At 40.0% G+C, this 19332-nt stretch overlaps 1 protein-coding gene across 4 annotated transcripts in view; it reads left to right on the top strand.

Annotated features, from left to right (window-relative positions):
* LDLRAD4 (low density lipoprotein receptor class A domain containing 4) overlaps nt 1-19332 on the top strand; it is a 272480-nt gene that overhangs the window by 99033 nt on the left and 154115 nt on the right. For all 4 annotated transcript variants that reach the window (XM_066328639.1, XM_066328622.1, XM_066328613.1 and 1 more), the window contains one exon: nt 1788-2245. In XM_066328639.1, coding sequence (XP_066184736.1) covers nt 2206-2245 — 40 coding nt within the window. In that variant the 5' untranslated portion in view covers nt 1788-2205. The remainder of the gene's footprint in view (nt 1-1787; nt 2246-19332) is intronic.

Raw genomic sequence — 19332 nt, 5'->3', positions numbered from 1 at the left:
TTAGAATAAAATAGCCTCATATGAAATTGTTATTAGTTGCATAGAACACTTCAAAGGATTGAAAAAGTGTCTCAAGGACCTATACAATATTCAGGAATAATAGCTTTTTAAACACTATTCTAAATTTTTTATGCAGTATTTTCTCATCAAAGATACTACATGTATTTTTTTTTTCTTTCTCCCTTTTAATTTCCACTTTCTTTTCTATTAGGTTGAGATATTCGGGTATGAAATGGGAAAAACATTTTAAATCTGTTCTGTAACCTTATTTGATCTGAATGCAAATGACTAGATTTGAATACAAGAAACTAATCAGTCATTCCTGTGCTGTGTGTTGAGACAAAAACATGTGTTCTTCAGTAACAGTGGCATAATGAAATCAGGGAAAAAAACCAATACCATTAAGATTCATCTTTGCTAGCAGCTAGCTTTCATTCACTGTGTTGCAAGGAAAATGACATTCATCAGGTGTCAGGCTCATTTGGTTTCAGTGGCACACTTGAAGGGAGATCCCTTTTGTCCCTCACCCAAGGTGCATCCCTAATGAAGCCCTCAAGTCCTGGCTGACTGTACCCCAAGGAGCATGAAAATCTTCTCTGCAGTTTTGGACTCTCTGGGATATTCAGGCTTGTGCTTCAGGTATAAGCTCATCTCTAGGTCTTGCAGGTGAAGGGTGAAGTGGGGCTGGGGAGTGAGCAGTGCCTTGTTCCCACCTGCTCCCTGAGCTGGGTCCTGCACTGTTCTGCTGGGGTTGCCATGCTCTGCCATGGGCTGCTCCAGCAGGTGGATCTTGGGTCCAATCCAATGCTGCAAGCCCTGTCTTTAGACTCATCATCTAAAATCCATTAGTATAAGATCATCACGAATGTATTTTCAACCTGCCTGTGCCACGGAGCTGGGAGATAGTGAGCCAAGAATCATTACATGAGGAGCAGGATGGCTGGGGACTGAGTGGGTTCTCCTCCAAGTACTCTTTTCTTTCTTCCTTATTTTCTAAAAATAATCTCCTTAAACATGTGCCTGTCTGCTGTTATCCTTTATCCCATTAAGGTAATTTTATCCTAGTTTTTAAAAGCTGGAAGTGGAACAAACTAGTTTTCAGTGAGCTGCAAGTATCCATGCTATATAGAAGTAGCAGTATCAAGAAAAATGTAACCACCTTTCTGCTGTGTCGCTTGTGGGTGTTTTTAGCCTCACTGTATATCTGAAGGCATTTGAATTGTGTCATCTGTGTTACAACTGAGATTTTTAAAAGATAATTGACAGCAAGACATACAAAGTTTGGTGATCAACAGGAAGAAATGCACAGGTTTTTAACTGCAGAAGACTGTAAGAATTGCATCTATAGTGTTGGCACACAGCTCGCTCTTTTCCTGCTCCAGAAAAGGAGGGAAGCAACTATATGAAATGCTAATAATTTCACTATGGTTTTGAATAGACTAGACTTGAGAGCCTTGAGTATTTTTCCTTTTCTCTTTTAACTGCAATTTTGTTATTGTATTGCTGCCCCCATCTCTGCTAAATATGGCTTTTGAAATGTAAATCATATCATGTTCTCAGAGATGCATATGACACCCTCAGCACTGTTCCTCTTTGCACTTCAAAGAGCTGTGTGGTCACACTTTGCATCTCAGCAAAATCGCAAGATTTGCCTTCTGAAGATCTCTTTTAATGTGTACAATCAATCCCTGATAATGTATTTTGGGTTTTTGTTCCCTGGAGTCTGTTAATTTTAGTATTGCTACAGGTCATCAGGAAACATAATCTCTTCTTTTTTAATTTCTCAGTGAGCGTGCCTGAGGGGAGAGGAGCACAAGAGAGGAGAGACAATTGAACGTCACCATTGGCCAAGACCTGAAAAAATGGTGCTGGATGAACACAGGATTAGAACTTAATTGTAAAAGGGAAGGGAAGTCTTGACAGGCGATTTGCTTCATTTTCACATTCATCATGGCACAAATCCTCTGGCTGGCTGGTTGATGGGACTGTCCAACATTTCTGCTTAGGTTCAGTGCAGATCCCTTCCTCATACACATCGAAAGACCTGGGAACAGGTGGGAACTGGATGGTGCCAAATACAGGAATGGAAAGAGAAATGGACTCTGATCAGCTAAGATGGAAGTGACTTGACAGCAACAAGCTCAGCAGTTGTCTCCAGTAAGGACAGGTTGAGACGGGAATCTCAAGCTTCTCTGGAAGAGCAGTATGCAGGAAGCTGGTTTTCAGGCCACAAACGCTTTCACAGGTAAGGATTTCTCTTCTAGTTCCGCTCATATTCTTGGGATAGTTTACTGGATTTAGAAAATTCATGGGTCCTGACTGTCATTAGCATCTTGTAGTATGTTCAGTTTAAATAGTATTTTAAAGCAATTCACTTGAAGGTCAGTTCAACACTTGTGTTAGCAGTGAGGAACACAGTTATCCATGTTTCAGCCTTCAGAAATGGATGGCCAGAAGCCTTGGGGATTTATCTGAGCTTTCCTCATTAAAGTACTCATTAACAACTTAACCATGTTAACACCCAAGAGAGCAGTCTCTTGGGTCAGTATAAAATGTAGTCTGTAAAGTTGCTCTTGTGCTCAGCACAGGAGTTTGGTGAGGCTGCAGGATGGACATGGTTCATGTCAGGAGGCTTCTCAGCAATGCTGAGCCTTACCTTGTCTGCTGGAGCACATCTCTGGGCAGAACTTACCAGGTGCCATCTCTTTGTACTCACCTTTCTGCACCACTGACCTGCTGCAATGCTTGAACTGGCTGAACTGGAGGGTTTAAATGGTAACTGTTTCACCTCTGTCTGGTGTATTTCTCTGTAGATGGATTGAGTATAATGTAATGAGAAAGAGGATGCCACGGTGGTGTGACTAACTGAGGAAGGCTCCCTCTAGTGTAAAGTCTGCTGGAGTTCATATAGCGCTTTCCCCGTATGGGATGGCTTCTGATTTGAGAGACAGGAGGAGGAAATGAGGATGAGCAGATCCTGCTGCTTTGTTTCCATGTCTGCCAGCCAGCTGAGATGCAGCAAAAAAAAAAAAAAAAAAAAAAAAAAAAAAAGCATAGAAAATCAGCTGGATATTGCTCTTGTTTTAGTAAGTCTAGATAAAGAATTATTACGACAGTGTAAACTAGTGATGTGCAAGACATTTATTTTTCTAATATAAAATATTTGCCTTTTGAAGGCATTTTGGCTGCAGTGGGGTGTGATTCTGTGTCCAGCTGCACCAGCACAGCGGTTTGGAGTGGTGGTGCAGCTCTGAACTGTCTCTGGTGCCTGGCTTTGATTTACAGCCTTGTTTCTGTGCACGTCAGTGAAATGTGTCCTGAAGGAGAGGAAACAGGAAGCTCTCCTCGTGCTCCAGTGCTGATGGGAGATGTGAAGTCTGGGACAACCAGGGCTCTCCTTCCTCTGTCTAGCCAGGAGCACACTCCTAAACGTCCCCACTGCTGTTCTTGTCCTCTTTGTCCTTGCTGCTCTCTGCCTCAGCTCTTTCTCGGAGTTTTGTCACTCTTTTGCTTTCCACCAAAATTCCCAACTAGGAGAATATCTGCTCTCTTCCTTAACCTGGCTCTCTGCTGGAAATCCTATTACTTCTATCACCCTTGCATTATTATACTGTTTTCTGTCCAGTTTTACACTCTTCTGCCACTGTGTCTGCTATCCCTTACCTCCCAGAAGTTGGCACTGTGACCAGGGTGTTTGGCAGGGGTGTGTTGGAAAGCTGGTAATCTCATGACTGCTACTGGATGGAAAAGCTCTGGCAAGCAGAACTGCCTAAAATTCAGAGAGATTAAATGGAGGTCCCTGGAAGCCCAGGACACCAGTGAGACTGTGGTGGCAACCCAACAGATTCAGAGCTATTCTGGAGACTTAATGGTGTGGAGGTTGCTTGGTCTCCTGTAAAAAATTCTTATGTTCCTTTGGAATTGCCCTTAAGTAAATATGTTAATAAACATATTTTAATCTTGGCAGCTGTACTAAAGAATTACTAAACATTAAGGTGCACCATATGTTGAGGAGACTTGTTAAAGAAACAGGTGGAATTATATTTTCTTTGTATGAGGCGGAAACTTCCGACTTGTATCAAATTGATATCTGTATTTGCTTTTTGGAGATCTTTCTTGTTCCTTCTTAGATTTATATGATGTACTCAGCAATAATAAACAGTGGGTAGGTATATATTTTTCAGAGAAATCCACTGGACTGTGTTATGCTAATTTAAGAGCTGCAATAAAAATGTAATGGCAGGTGCATATGGTCGCTCCTCAGATCCTTGCTGTAGTGCTCCTTTTGTTTTGTTGGCGTGCCAGTTTAGCTGTAGGAGAGAACAATATCTGCTAGCAGCAGAGGGGGCATGGCCACATGAGAAGGGAGTTAATTTGTACAAAAAAGCTTTGATATCTGAAGCCTGTGTTGTGTCAACACTGAATCTAGACATGCTAAGTGATTGCAGCTATTCCAACAACTAGAGTAATCATTTCAATTTACAGCTGAGCAGAGTGCTGGCAAAAGAAGCCTGGGAGGACAGTGCCTCTGTGTAGCCATGGTCAGAGTGTTTCCTGTACCTCCTTTCCACTTTGCTAATTGCTGTGACCTGGAAAGGTTTACAGTTATGGCTAGGAGATATTTTGATCCTGTCTGTCTGCTCATTTTACTGGCACTGATGCCAAAGATTCCCTTTTTTGCAGATGGCTCTTGTCCCAAGAGATGGGCTCACCCAGTCATTTTATCATGTATTACCAAACAATAGCAAATAGAATATTTTCACTTTACAGACTAAATACTAAATTCAGTAGATGATGTGAGTATAATAGGTTCAGGATTACAGAATGTAGAAAGAACAGTGGAAGGGAAGTGCTCCTAGGGTTGATTAGGAAAGAGATGGATGAGCCTATGATGGTAAAATGCAATTTGAGGGGTAGCAATCAAGAAAGGGTGAGCCTGTCATTCTTTCAGAAGGTGAGATGAGAGAATTTGAGAATAAAAGCAATAGTATGCAGGAAAGTAGATTGAATTGGGCTCATAGAACTGAAAGATAAGGCTTCTTGGGATACAAACCTGAGAAATTCTGGCAATTTTTAAAGGAAATAACTTTTTCTTTTCCTGTCATAATAAAGAATATAAAAAAATGAAATGCATTCCATCCCAAATGAAAGGTATTCCAGTAAAAAAGGGTAAGAAGAGACAAAATTGTATGATCTGATAATTGAGGGCTCATACAGAAGGTGTAAACTTGACATGTTACTGGAGATGAGTGTAAAAGAAGATGAGAAAAATGCAAGGGTCAAACCAGGTAGGGCAGTTCACAGGACAAGGCACAAGTAATAAAGGCCATGGTGACAGTCAAACATGCTACATTCTCTGAAGTAATTAGAGGAAGACCAAGTTTCTGGGTCTTGACAGGAATTACAAAATGTCAGTTAAAAAACTCATGATCTGATGGTGCAGAGAGGATTGAGTAGTTCATGTAATTTTTTTGTATAATTCTTTACCTAAAAGGGTGATCTCTAATCAAGTGGCAGGAAAAGAACTGTGTCATGAGAAAGGTAAGAATTCCAACGAGAGCAGGAAAAGAACAGATTATAAATGGGTGAGATAGGATAACAGGTGTTTTTGAACAAGATGGAGTTTAATAAATGATCTCTTCTATGCAGGGTGAAACAGCTGAAGCAATCTCTGATCAATTAGTGGCTACACTGAAGAACAATTGAAGAACAGTTTAAGTTCACAAAATCTGTGAAAGAGCAATCACTGCACCTACCTATAAACTCTTCTGGGTCCTTCCCTGTCCCCTCTGGACTAGCTAGCTTATCTTATATTCTTCGGGGGAAAAGTTTGAATCAAATAGTCAACTGAATTTTTTAATAATTAGCCTGTAGATAATAATATGATAAATGAATTTGCATTAACTTTTTTTCCCCAGAAGGTACCTTTCAGTGGAGCCTAATTTTCCTGTAACTAGAGAAATAATGTATTTTGATTTTTGGAAGTCTTTTCAGCTTTTCATAAACAAGGTGGCACAATGGGCTGCAAGGCAGGTACACAGTTGGCTGGAAATCTCTTCTCAGAATAATTAGTAGTGATTCGCAGTCAAACCAGAAGGATCTGTCAAGTGGGATTCTGCCCTGGATTGCCAGAAAATATTCAATATTTTAATTAATGATTTAGATGATAGAATCTGCATGCAAAATTTCCAGATGACACCAACCAGGGGGAGGATATAAACCCTCTGAGCACAGGATTAGAATTCAAAATTAATGTGATATATTGGAGAACTGATCTGAAATAAATATGATGCAGTTCATCAAGGACAGGTTCTAAATTGTGGTTCGACAGGAATAATCAGCTGTGCAAATCCAAGTGTGGAATGACTGGTGAGACACCAGGTCTGCAGAAAACAGATGGGCAGTTGCAAGAGTTCAGAAAATGGCTATGAATCAACAATACTGTGCCATGAATGTTATGCTAGAATATATGGACAGGAGTCTGCCTGGAAAATAATTTTTCCACTCTGCTTGGCATTTGTGTGGCTGGTGTACTATTTCTGCTCTGAGCAGTGCTTTGTAGGCCTATTGGAGGCATCTAGAGAAGAGCAGAATGGATGGCCAGAGGTCTAGGCAACATGACCCTTGGGAACTTAAAAAAGGGTCTTTTTTTCAGACTAGAGCAGTAACTCTCAAAATGTTCTGAATGTTTTTTTGCTAGGTTTCCAGAAGCAGTGCAAATTTGTGTCAGGGGATATGTGATGCACTGAGCGGCATGACAAGATGTGTCTGTGACACAGCAGTGCTTTGGTGTGGTGGTCAGAGGGACCTTCTCGCCTGCACACAAAGTTCTGCACATTTTGCACTGGGCTTCTCAGTGCCCTGCCAGTGCTGGGAAAATGGTGGGGATTCTGAACAGCCAGGGTCTCATTTTAAAATCAGTCACTTTCTTCACTAGTGTGTGTTTTGAGTGCTTGTTTAGGAGAACAGTGTGATTCTGAAGTCTGCTCTCCATCACTGGGGTGTGGGTGGCACAGGGACATCCAGGATGATCAAAGGATAATGGGAACACTGTGGGATGGATTAGGAATCAGTGTACGAAGCCTCCTGACCTTGCAAGGTTAGCTTAGGTTCATCAGGATTTTATTAACTCCATCTCAGCAAAAGCTCTGTCAGACCTGGGTTGACTCAGAGGCGTTCCTGACCTGTGACCCTCAGCACTTCTGGAGGGATTATTAGTTCTGGCACTATGGAAACCAGAATAAATAGTAAGAGATTGCTCTGCGCAGTGGCCCCCTGCCCTTCAGTCTAGCACTGACTTTTCCTGTCATCTCCTGATCCCATTCTGTCATAGCTGCATATCTTCTCCCTCACACCTTTCCCTGTGAAAGTGATGGCACCCTCAAATCTTTCCATAATCCCTCACAGCCTCGTATCTGAAAGTCACTTTCACGGAAGCTTGACCTTGGGCCGTATCCAGAGAGACCAGGTTACGCCCAAGGAGCGACTTTTCAGCTTGGCTGGTACTCGCACAGGCCCTGCTTCAGCAGAGAAACAGAATTCATCTGTTAAAAGATCCTCATGCTCATAGAAACACAACTTGGCGGAGTTTCTCTGTGCTGTATTTCCTGGCACGCAGGACTTCTGCTGCACTTACTGTCCTGTGTTTCATGCTGTCCCGACTTCTCTGTGTCTTCTCCCATCAGTGCCCACGTCCACTCTCTCTGTATTGAGGTTCCTTCCCATTTGTACATTTGGTTTCACTTCCCTTCTGAATTCCCTACCCTTCTGGTTATCTTCCTGCTTTTCAATGCTTGCTTTCACCTTTGTTTCCAGACCTTTCCCACTTCCAGTCAACTAACTGCAACCTAATTCCAGGTTGTGTTAGAACCTCTCTCCCTCTTTTCTAGACTCAACCCTTCCTCTCTTCATCTGCCCTTCTCTGGGGTGAGTACCTTTCCCCACTTCACATCTCTTCCACAGTGGCTTCTGCTGGTTTGTGTGGGGCTTTTCTTTGCAGGAAGGCAATCTGCGAGGCTGCCATCCAGTTTGGCTTCGCTCCCTGCATCTTGTTTTGCTTAACTGCCCGCGTTTTGGGTGGAGATGTCTCTGGTACAGGGGTGGCAGTGCCAGAAGAGGGAGGCTCCTTGAGGGGACGACATGGGAGACCAGATAAATTGCTCCAGCAGGTTGCATATGACCTAGTTGGCCATTATGCATTTAGGGAATGGGAAAGTGAGGGAAGATGTGATAACCATTTAAAAATATATGGAAATTTCATGTAAAGAGTAAAGTAATAGAAACTGTTTTCCAGTTCTGCTGGGGATAGAGCACAAAGTAACAGTCAGGCTTACTGTAGTGGAGAGATTGAGGTTAGACATTAGGAAAATCTTTCTAATGGTAAGGATAGTTAAGGACTGCAGCCGATTGCCTAGGGAGGTTGCAAAGTCTCTGTCACTGAAGGTTTTTAAGAACAAGTTAGACAAATATCTGTCAGGAATGGTTTATGTATAGTTGATTTTGCCTTGGGGCGGGGGAATGGACTTCATGAGAGCACTTCCAGCCTTACTTTTCTGTAAAAATGATGGTCTTATTGCTGGTTCCCTGGATAGAAAATGTACATTTTTAAAGTTAGTAACCCACTTGTACTACTCTATCATCCCAGTTTTTAAGTAGATTCTGTTGAGCTCTTGAAATAATTGATAAAAAATAGATTAGGAGTCGTGGGTGTTTAAAGTATTAACTCTCCTTTTGCTGGAGTATTACTCCATTGCTTTCCTTATAGCTTGGCCTTGTTTAGACATCGTATTTTTGGGGGTGTGACATGTTTCTGTGTCTGTGCAACTTGTATAGAAATATTTTAATGTTACAGAAATGCTGCATCCATTCTTCCGTTTCACAGTATGCAAGTATTTTAAGAAACACTTTTGCCACTCTAAGATAGTGAGCATATTTAAAAGGTAATTTTAAAGAATAACCAAAAATAGGGCAAAGCCAAATCAACAATCCAATGGGGTTGTTTTCTTTATTTTGAGCAAAAGTGATGTGTAACTGGTATATCTGCTGCTGAAGGTAGCCTTCTTCCTCAGAATTATAATTGAGGCTCAATGTAAAATAGAAAAACAGGTTTGAAATGTCTTCTATTAAGTATATACTTAATTAATATTGAAAACAGTTGAAAATTCATTTATACATTAATACAGATCTCCCACATTGCTGCTGTCGTTATTTGCATGATTTTCAAGTACAGATAAACATTTCATTTAAAAATTCAGCTTGAATATGTAGCAGAGAATTATCACCCCCCTCTGTTCCAGTTTTGTTTTCCTCTGCTTTGTGAAACTGGTCGTGGCCTTAATAAAATGTCTGCAATTTTTCTTAACAATTGCATGCTTATTTTATGAATTTCCAAGGTTACTGTGTCACTCAAAGACAACTCTGACCGTGTCTTAGTTCTTGGGAGAAACAGATTGCTTTTTTGCAATGTCCCTTACTCAGCACACAGATAGTAACAGATCACATTCCATTGTATTCCTTAGATGTTTTATTTAGGGTAAGCAATTTTTGGAGTACAGATAGTGTTCTCAGCAAAAGTACATGCAAGAAGATATAACCATAGTCTCTAAGAGTTTGCCATCTAAATACGTTACATTCAGTAGCATTCGGCAGTACTGTTTTAAATATAGTATTGCACTGTTTGAAAGTCTCCTCTTTAGGGTTAAAACCTTTAATAGAATTACAGAAGAGTGTAAAACTGTGAAAATGAATTTGAGAGCACTGTTGCCACCTGAGAGTGATAGCTTTTGGTCACAGCCTAGTTCTTCCTCATCCGCATGATCAGTGATTAGAACAAGAATGCTTTCTTCTTTAGGTTTTTCTTCAAGCCTAGAAGGCTGCCTTTTAAGTTTTGATCCCACATTTTATGTAGGTGTGTTTTCTTCTTTGTTTCCTTTCACCTCAAGAAAATAGGTAGTTCTCCTCAAAATGTCTTGTTGGAGAACTGTTTAACCTCCAACTGGCCAGGTGCTGCCTTTGCTTCTTGAACTGTGGCAGTCCTTACAGAAATGGAGGGGCATGTCACACAGGCCAAGGATTGAACATTTTAAATGCTTCTCCTTTCAAATTTATATTTATCTGGGGTACTCTCCTTCCCTGTTTGCTTGTTTCAGTGAAGTACTACATCCTTTTCCACTTGCTAAGGGGGACAATTTAGGTGGCAGTCACTACCAAAAGGTGGCCTTGCCATGTGAAACCAGCTGGAGCTCAATGAATGGCAGTCAAAAAAAAAGGCAGAAAAGAAGCCAATGAGACTCCAGAGGACATGCATTGGTGTGATGCCCTGTGAAGCAACCTGAGGGTCGCTGGACTTGGAAAAGGATTCTCCACAGGCCTGGAATCGCAGACTTCTGCATCATACAACACCATTCATATCAAGCAACATTGTATTTACTCTGATATGAGAATATTTTATAAAATCATTTAAAATTAAATTTTCATTCATATTTGATTAAATTTAAATTCAGTTTAAATATCCTTTAATTTTCAGTCTAGGTGTGTTTCGCGTACATGTGTGGGGGGCCACTTGTTCTGACAATCCAGAGCCAAATGTAAAGCAGTGGTTTGGGCACACCAGGGCAAAAGAATGTTCAAATTGAAAGAAATATCTTGGCCAATGTTATTATTAAAATATTTTTATGAAGCAGTCTATTGCTGGAAATGGCAAACTTCTTCCCAAAGTGGGAGGAAATGCTCCAGCATGTTCAGGGAGGATGTTAAGCCTGGATCCTCACCTTTGATAAGCATTTTTAGCAGATGATATTCAGCTGTAACATTGCCACTTGCAAAGCTGATGGTTCTTTGGAAATGCCCATCTGCCATTTCTCATTTCTTAATAGTACATGCCATGGTGCCTTCATGTGGTACAACTTAGTCAGCCAAATGGCCAATTCCAGACTGAATGTGACAATAAATTGAGCTGTAAATATGCTATGTTTCAGTGCTTAATCATAATAAAAAGGCAGACTTTTTGAAAGGACAAAATGCATGCATCATCCCTCAAGTAAAACTCAGAAAATAAGAAGTGGTGACAATAGATTGTTAAATTGGCAGTGTATGCTTTTCTGTTAATTCCTTCTTTTTTTTTTTTTTTTTTTTTTTTTTTTTTTTTTTTTTTTTTTTGGTTTTTTTTTTTTTTTTTTTTTTTGTTTAGGGGAAAGAGGCAGGCTGGCTGTGCCCATGGCTGGCTGAGTGTATTTTTGCTCCTGAAAAGGCCTTTTACCTTTTGCTGCTGTTGGTCTCCAGCAGTGGGAGTGGGGCTCCCTCCTTGTCTTGGGATACCAGTGTGAGGCAGGCTAGAAATGCATTTTGTTAGAGACTTAAAAGTGCTAATAGAGGAAGCCTAAACCCCAAATCAGTGCAAAGCTACTGAAGCACTTGACTGTGCCCTGTTGGAAGCTGAAGAGATACAGTGGCTAATTAGAAACATAAATGTTGTTAGAAAAAACCCTAATTTTATTCATGTAAAAACGATGCAGGATATTCCCATGCATTTGTCTTGAGCTGAAGTGAAGTTCTGGTCTAATGTCCTGCTGTTTGGTTTTTCTGTAATATCAGGCTGGCCCATTGGACTTGATATTCTCAGTTTTCTTTTACTATAAAATAAATAGTATGGATTATTGTTATGTTTCTTTGCTTTATGTTGTAGTAATGCCTTTACAAATCAGAGACTGCAGTCTGGATATACAGAGAAGTGAAAGTATTTGACATTACAGAATAAATGTGGTGGAAAAGCCTAGAAGTTACTGAGGAGACGGTAATACCTGTATACGGATTAAATGCTACATTCACTTCTCTGATATTTACAACCTTTTGCTTTTTAGCAGAAGAGGCCAGGAGGCACAGGTATTAACTTCCTTGCTGGGCCTTTTTGTGTTGCTGTTTGGTTTGGGTTTTATGGGTGGCACAGTCCATCCTCTGAGCCTTTCTATGAACGCTGGTGTTCCGGTGCCTGTATCGGCTGCATCTCTCATCCTGGGGCTTGGCTTTCTTTGCACAAGCACCTCATTAGGGAGCAACATGGATCCACCCAGGCGTGCACCCCACGCTGTGCCTCTCCCAGGTTTTCTCCCCGCAGGCTGCCCAACCTCTGCTCCAAAACCTTTCCAGAGGGATGCTCACACCCTTTTTAATTTCTACTCAGCCCTCGGCAGCAGTGAATAACCAAAATGTTCAGTTTCTACTAAGTTCATTACTCGTTAATATGGTGTAGCCTTCAAGCTCTTCCAGCCTCTTACAAACACCCAAAGACTGTCTTCCCTGTGAGAATATGGCACAACACTGTGATATAGCTGTAATAACACTGCTGCTTTCTGAGACCCATCTTTTCCAAGACTGTGCTTGTGCTGATTTCTCAACAAAGGGAGCTTCAAGCAGGAGGGCTTTGACAGTATCTGGAGCCAAGAGACTTGGAGTTTGGTAGCAAAACAAAATTCCTCTGTATCATAGAGGAATCCTTTCCACTGTAATTTATTATGATCGCCCCGCTATCATTTGCCTACGAAACTTACCCATTAGTTGGCCTGCTGAATCCTTGAACTTCCTTTGATAGCCATGAAGATGAGTGTCCCAGGGGCTAAGCAGATGTATTGGTACGTGGATGGCAAGTTGGGACACCCTCCCTGTTCTTCACAGCCACAGGTCTGTCTCCATGCTCTCTCATGCCAGGATTAGCAATCTGTTAGCAATGGAGAACAGACTGAGCAGTATGTCTTTCATATATTGTGAAGTTTGATTTTTTTCCTTAAAAATTTCCATCCTTGTGTTCTTAGCTTTCTCATTTCACAAGAAAATCACTCACTTCTGATTTAAGGGCAGGAGTAGAGGGTGCTTTGTTTGACTTGTGAGGAGTTAACAATGAAGAGTTTTCATAATGAAAACACCCAAGAAGAATCTTACTCTACAGCCAGCATCTAAGCAGCACCTTCAGTCCATGCCTCTGAGGATAAACTTGTCTCTGTTTTTAGTGGGTAAAACAACTTTGTTCAATGCCATTTGATGGCTGGATACCTGTATTGTAGGTGTACATATGCTGAGGTGGTGGTAGGTAGACGCAGGACAAAATAATGGCTTCAGCAAAGCCTGGAAGACTGGCTTGCTTATGAATTGTTTAAGAATTGTCTGTTTATCCTGGAGGCTCAGACTATACAAACCAGTAATTTATACTGGCTGAAGATGGATTCACAGCCTGGCTGTGCACTCAGTCAGTCCTTGATTTAAACGAAAAAATTGGAATTTGGGCATGAGTCTCCATTTTTCCTCTTTCTGATCTTTATTATTCTTGATTTGTTTGTCTCAAAAGAAATACTTTCAGGATAATATCTGCTCCCAGTTGCTCAGAGCGAGAATTTGAAGAGACACATGACCTGCCACAACAATGCAAAAGTAAGTTCAGAAAAGCCTCCCTTTTCTTAACTCAGGAAGTAGGTGACATCTGTAAACTGAAGATACTTTTTTTTCTGTAGCAATCATAAACTTTGTGCACAAACCACTCCTGTTTATATAAATTATTGGACACTTTCTTCATAATAAAAGAAATAGGGGTAAGTCCAAACAAGAAAGGTAACAAGTATGGTTCTTGAAGGTGTTTTTATTCAATGGCTTCTCTAATGTATGCATGGAGAAAGTGCCATAGCATTGACTTAGTGGCTTTTGTACAATCTTGCAAGTATGTCACTGCTTTAAAACCATGTTATTCTACTTTTCGAGATAAACAAGATAATGCTCTCTCAGGCATGACTCCTGCTTGTAGTGATCAGTGTTGCACCAAAGAACCTTCCCCTGAGATGAGGACCCTGCTGTGCCAAAACAGTGAAGGACAGCTCCTTTTAAAACCTCAGCATCTAAAAAAGACAGGAGAGATACAGAAAGAAAAAGTATTGCTGTCCAGTGGTTACAATTAGGCAGTTGAGACACAGATACATTATTAAAGGGAGTCGGGAGCTCGGCAGACCTGAGGACTAAAGCTACAGCCTCTGAATTTAAACCCAGTCTGAAGGGTGAGGTTATAACCAAAAGTACCCAGTGTATAACCAAATGTACCTAGTGCACTATTTTCTCATGTTTTCTCTGTTGTGTCTTTGTACTTTTTACCTGCTGCCATGAGGAGAAGAAAGTAAGCCAGTGAGATTTCTTATGGATTTCTTATGCAGGCTCGCTTTATGCCAGCGCTGCTGGAAAGAATTTCTCTGAAGAAGAATTACAGTTGCCGATAAAATACATGACACAAAGAACCCTTTTTGTCCACAAGTATTAATTGTGTGTTGGGAAGAAAGGGAAGCAAGGATACCAGACTGCCCGAAGTATATGGGGTATTACTCAAAGGCTTAAAAAAGTATGTCACCAAATTGCCAACTACAGAGTAGAATTACTGAAATTTATGAGACAAAATTTTAGTGAGATGAATACAAATAAAGCTCTTCATATTAGTGGCACTCCTTTTTCAAAGGTCTTTAAATGCAAAATATAATTTCATTAATGTAACGCCGGCAGGCTCATTGGTTTGTTGCTTTATACACTTACGGATCAGACTTGGTGTGCTGTCTTAAGGCATAACTTGAAGAGCCTCAGAAAGTCCTGGGTTTTATGTGACTTGCTTTATCTGAAGGACAAAAAGGCAACTTTTGTGGAAAGATTCTGTTTCATACTACAACTAGTGGTCTATTTGGAAGCAAGCAAACAAGATGCCAAACCCCACAAGTATTCAGGTGTATGAGCTCTTCACCTCCAGGAAATCTCTGAATAAGCATTCAGGATTCTTCAGTTTGCTAAGGGACATCTGCTACGTAAACGGAAGAGCATTAAAACCAGAAATGGGCAACCAACAAGACAAAATTCTCATGCAAGTAAAAATGGCTGTTGCCATATTAGCATTTTGCTTTCAATTAGTATTGTGATTGTGAACAAAATCCCTCAGTTGTCCCTATTCACGGCACTGTGGTTCAACTCACAAGACAGCTTTGCTGTTACCTGAGTAGGTGGTAGCCTCCTGCTCACCAGAGGTTACAGAAAATGAATTTGATTTTTTTTCCAGCTGTTCAGTACCTATGACCTTATGAAGAGGCAAATGGGATGCTGGATATGCTAATGCCAGATAGAAGGAAAGAGAAGTGAGACCTAGGGACAATATCTAAAATTGAACTGGACTTGTGGAATTCTGTCCTGAAAGGAACATGTGCTTGAGCCTGCCACGTGGATAGCGTGTTCTTGGAGAGACAGAAGAACATAAAAGCCTGACTTCTGATGGATGCAGAAGGTAAAGCTGAAGATAAAATTAGATGTGCATACAGTGGCTAAGATGATTTCTTCAACAGTGATTGCTGTCATTTCAACCACACTGAAGTTCTGCCAACACTGGATTAGAAAAATACTTGTACAGGGAACAAACTGAAATACTTAAATACTTGTACAGCGAACAAACTCTGGAAATCTTATTCCTGTAGTGACAGTCTTGAAACAGTTTCAACTGGGAAAGAGCTACATTCATTTTTGGGAAGAATGTCAGAAGTCTAGTGTGCTCATTCTTAGTTTTTATGTTCTTAAATATAGAGCCACAGTCTAAAAGTTAGATCAATGTGAGACTGTGTAGACATTACATGATGCCAAGCAATGAGTTCCCAGATATTTATAAATAAACACTTGGTGCGCTCCCATTTTCCTTTCTCTCATCTTTGCTATTATCCCACACACTTGCCCCAGGCTTTCTGTACTATTTATAGAGATGTTAGTAGTAATTCCCTTTTCCTGAATATTCTTCTTGAAGAAAGTAGATCAATTATGCAGTATAACACTGGTTAGGCTACAGCTAATAGCTATAGCTGTTAACCTCACATGTTCATTTTACTTTTGTGGTAGTAACGAATCGTTAAATTGAGTGCAGCAGTAATCCTTGAGATATAAAAATAGAAATAATTTTACAAAGGCATTCCAAAGTGAATTCTTCTATTGATTAATATTATGTAATATTGTCAATATCTTAGGACTGCTACAAGGTTCCAAAAGCACAACTTGGGTGATGTGTAGAATATCTGTGGACCCTCATGGTTTTATTTTACTTGAATCTTTCAAGACTGTTCTTCAGAAACTAGAAATGAAATAAACAACAGCATAGTCTTTGTGTAAAAGGTAAAAACAAGAGAGTAAAAACAAGAGATCCCATTTTAATAAAACTTAAACAGTTGTTAAGAACACGTAGTTTTGTTAAATGCATCTACAAGAAGAGACAAAATTGTGTAATATATCCATTTAGAAAAGAGTATTTCAAGTATCATAGTGTTATATAGATTCATCTGTATAGGGGAGGATACATTACTGCTCTGGTCTGCAGTGGAAATGTATTCTCTCACCACTGTGCAGATGTTCTAGCATAGTGGGAATATTCTTACCTGCCACTGATATTGTTGTTGGTTAAGAATGACTAATTAGTTTAGTGTGAAGTGAGACAATAACCCTTCCCTCCATACTTTCTGTTTGTTCTGCAGCTTGGTTGAAAGTGGTACTGTTAGGGTTTTTTCTCTGTTAAGTTTTACAACAGAAGCAGACTCCACAAGACGTTATTTGGGTTATAACATCTCTTAATAGATTTCTGTATTCTGAACAAATAATAATCAGCTAAGTTTAGCTGTCTATATTAGAAAGAATTGCAGAGAATTAGTATAGAATTGGTATATTAGAAAGAACTACAAAGAATTCAAACTTCATCTTAAAATAGCACATAGTTTTATATTAAAACAAGAAATTAAAACAATAAAAATTGAAGTAACAAAGGCTAAAATAAAGGTGATTGGAAAAGCTATTGACAATTGTCATGCTGGAGATAGGACATGACTTTGGTTTCTGGTTCTTAGGAGTAATAACAGTTGCTTTGTTTCAGTGTGATTTCTCTGGGAAAAAAAGGTGACTCTGTGTTTTATTTTCTATGATAGTATAATTGAAATTTGCAATGGTTACCTTCTTAATAGCCCTGTGTCTTCTCCTGATTGACTGTTGTAGGTGTCATGAAGAGTAAATTGCATATGATTTAGAGTTTAGATATTGATATTAGCAGGTGTGTGGCTGCACAGTGTGTCAGATGAAATGTCCATCCTTAGATTTATTCTGCTGGACTTTGTTGTTAGGTATCTGGAGATTCAGTTTCCCTGTAATGACTTAGGCTGACTTTGGAAGACATTGCAAGTCTGATGATCTCATTGGTATTCTTGTTACTGAGAAGAGCTGTTCCATTTGCTGTGAAATATATCATGTGGAGCTATACATCCCTATATCAGTACTTTCTACAAGGCATAAATTATAGGAGGTGGTAGTTTCTTTTATTAGACCATCTGATTTAGTTGGAGAAAATAGACAATCTGAGTGCATTGCAACTCCTTCTTCAGGTCTTTGAGAAAGATCCTGAATGACAGGTCTGCAAGCTCCAAACATTGCCCATTTTTTTCCACTTGTATCTGTTGATCAATTAAAAGATAACCTGTCTCTTTATAAAGCTTACCTTGATTAAACTGCCATGTCTACAACAAACCACAGCTTAGTAATTTCAGCCTTTGCCATTCAGGACACATATCCTTATTTTCTTTGAAGTGCCTGAATTTAAGTTACTTTTAGCCATTTCACTTTGTTCTCCCTTCACATTTTCTCACTCTGGGTATAGCCAGAAGGGCTGACTCTTTTACCTAAGCTCAAATCAGGTTGTACTAAAAACCCGATGAAGCAGTTGAGCCTGTGATTTTGCTTTTCAGTTTTTTTATGTTCTCATCCTTCAGACTTCACTACAGACCTTATTGGTAGCCAAAGTATTTATTTTGTGGCCTGTCATATGTGATGCAAGCATCTATTTAAAGCTGAGTTTCATGCTCCTCAGTCAAATCACCTTGGCTTCAGGGACACACCATACAGCTCTCCATCCTTGTGAGGGGAATTTTCCTAGAGCAGGTTAGTCACTTTATTCTTTGTAGCATTTGCAGTTTTCTGTCAGTTTGAATGTTCCTCCTACTTTCTGATCCCTGGCTCCTTTTAGAGCTCTGCCTACATTCCTCTTGTAACTTTGCCACAGGAAGCTTTTGTTGGGACCAGTGGAAGGGCACACAAGGGACTCAGTTCATGGACCAGAATTTCCCTGGCAGCTGCCCTGTGCTCATGTCTCATTTCTCACCTCTTTCTGGTGGTTGTTCCAAAAGAGAAGAGCCTTTGGATAAGACTCACCATCTTCTCTCAGGAGTTGTGGTCCAGCTGGTGGCTTAGCAGCCTGACTGTGTGTGTTTTTCCCTCTTCCCCATGGAGAGGGAGCAGTGGTCGAACAGAAGCCTCTGCTGGAAGCCATCACAACCCTCTTGTTCCAGCTTACAGCTGGAGAGATTGGCTTTGGTGGTCTTGCCAAGACCTCACCAAGCTGTCTGTAGGGGTTTCTGTGGAAGAGCTATGCTAAGCAGTAAGTGAGAGAAAGATCCCTTCTAGCAGTGCATGGACTGGGGTGTGTGTGTGTGGTGTTGAGTTACAACACATTTTGAAGAAGAGTGAAATTTTTATCTTTTTTTAAGGCCACTGTTTCTCTTCCTCTAGGAGACATGATCATGTGTAAGGAACCTTCTTACAAAATTGGAATTTGTAAGCTTTAATTAGAAACTTTCTGCCATCAGACTGTCTAAAGGGCCTCTGCTTATTCCATCTAACACTTTTCCTTTTGCAGCAGCAAGGTATGCAAGTATTTGTGATTCAAATGTGCGTAAAGTGATGAAAACTTAGCAGCAGTAGGAGCAGAAATGGCTTGTGGTTCTTGAAATCCTAGATTCTGGGCTTTGACATCATGTGTTACTCCTTAACTTAATTTTTCTTTTTTTTTTTAATAAAGAGAACATGGAGACCTTGCATGAGCCATCATGTAAGAAGGTTTTGTTGGTGATGGCTTTTTGCAACTACTTAAGCACATGTAGCATTTAAAATTTTCTCACTACTGCCCCATAAAACTGTAAATTTTTCTAAGAAAGGAAATTTTAATGCTAAAATAGATTTTTTTGCTTCTGTAGTAACTTTTTACTTTTATTGTTGAAGATGAAGGCTGAAACCTTGGAAAATTTTCTGAAACTAGAGTTTTACAGCAAGCATATGGTAGATTTTACATTTCATGAGGAAGGAAGGAGATACCTAAGAAAAATCTAGAAATATCAATTATAGGGAAGATGTGTCGAAGGTGTTAAGTGCAGATAGACTGAGGACTTCTAAGACACTTAAAATTCACCTTCTAATTTTACATCTAATAATTTGTGACAAATTATTGTCAAATAATATGCTAATATCAATGATAGG

Source organism: Sylvia atricapilla, chromosome 1, assembly GCF_009819655.1.
Source record: "Sylvia atricapilla isolate bSylAtr1 chromosome 1, bSylAtr1.pri, whole genome shotgun sequence".
NCBI classification, from domain to species: domain Eukaryota; kingdom Metazoa; phylum Chordata; class Aves; order Passeriformes; family Sylviidae; genus Sylvia; species Sylvia atricapilla.
The sequence above is the reverse complement of the archived record's forward strand: the minus strand, read 5'-3'. Positions and strand labels throughout refer to the sequence as shown.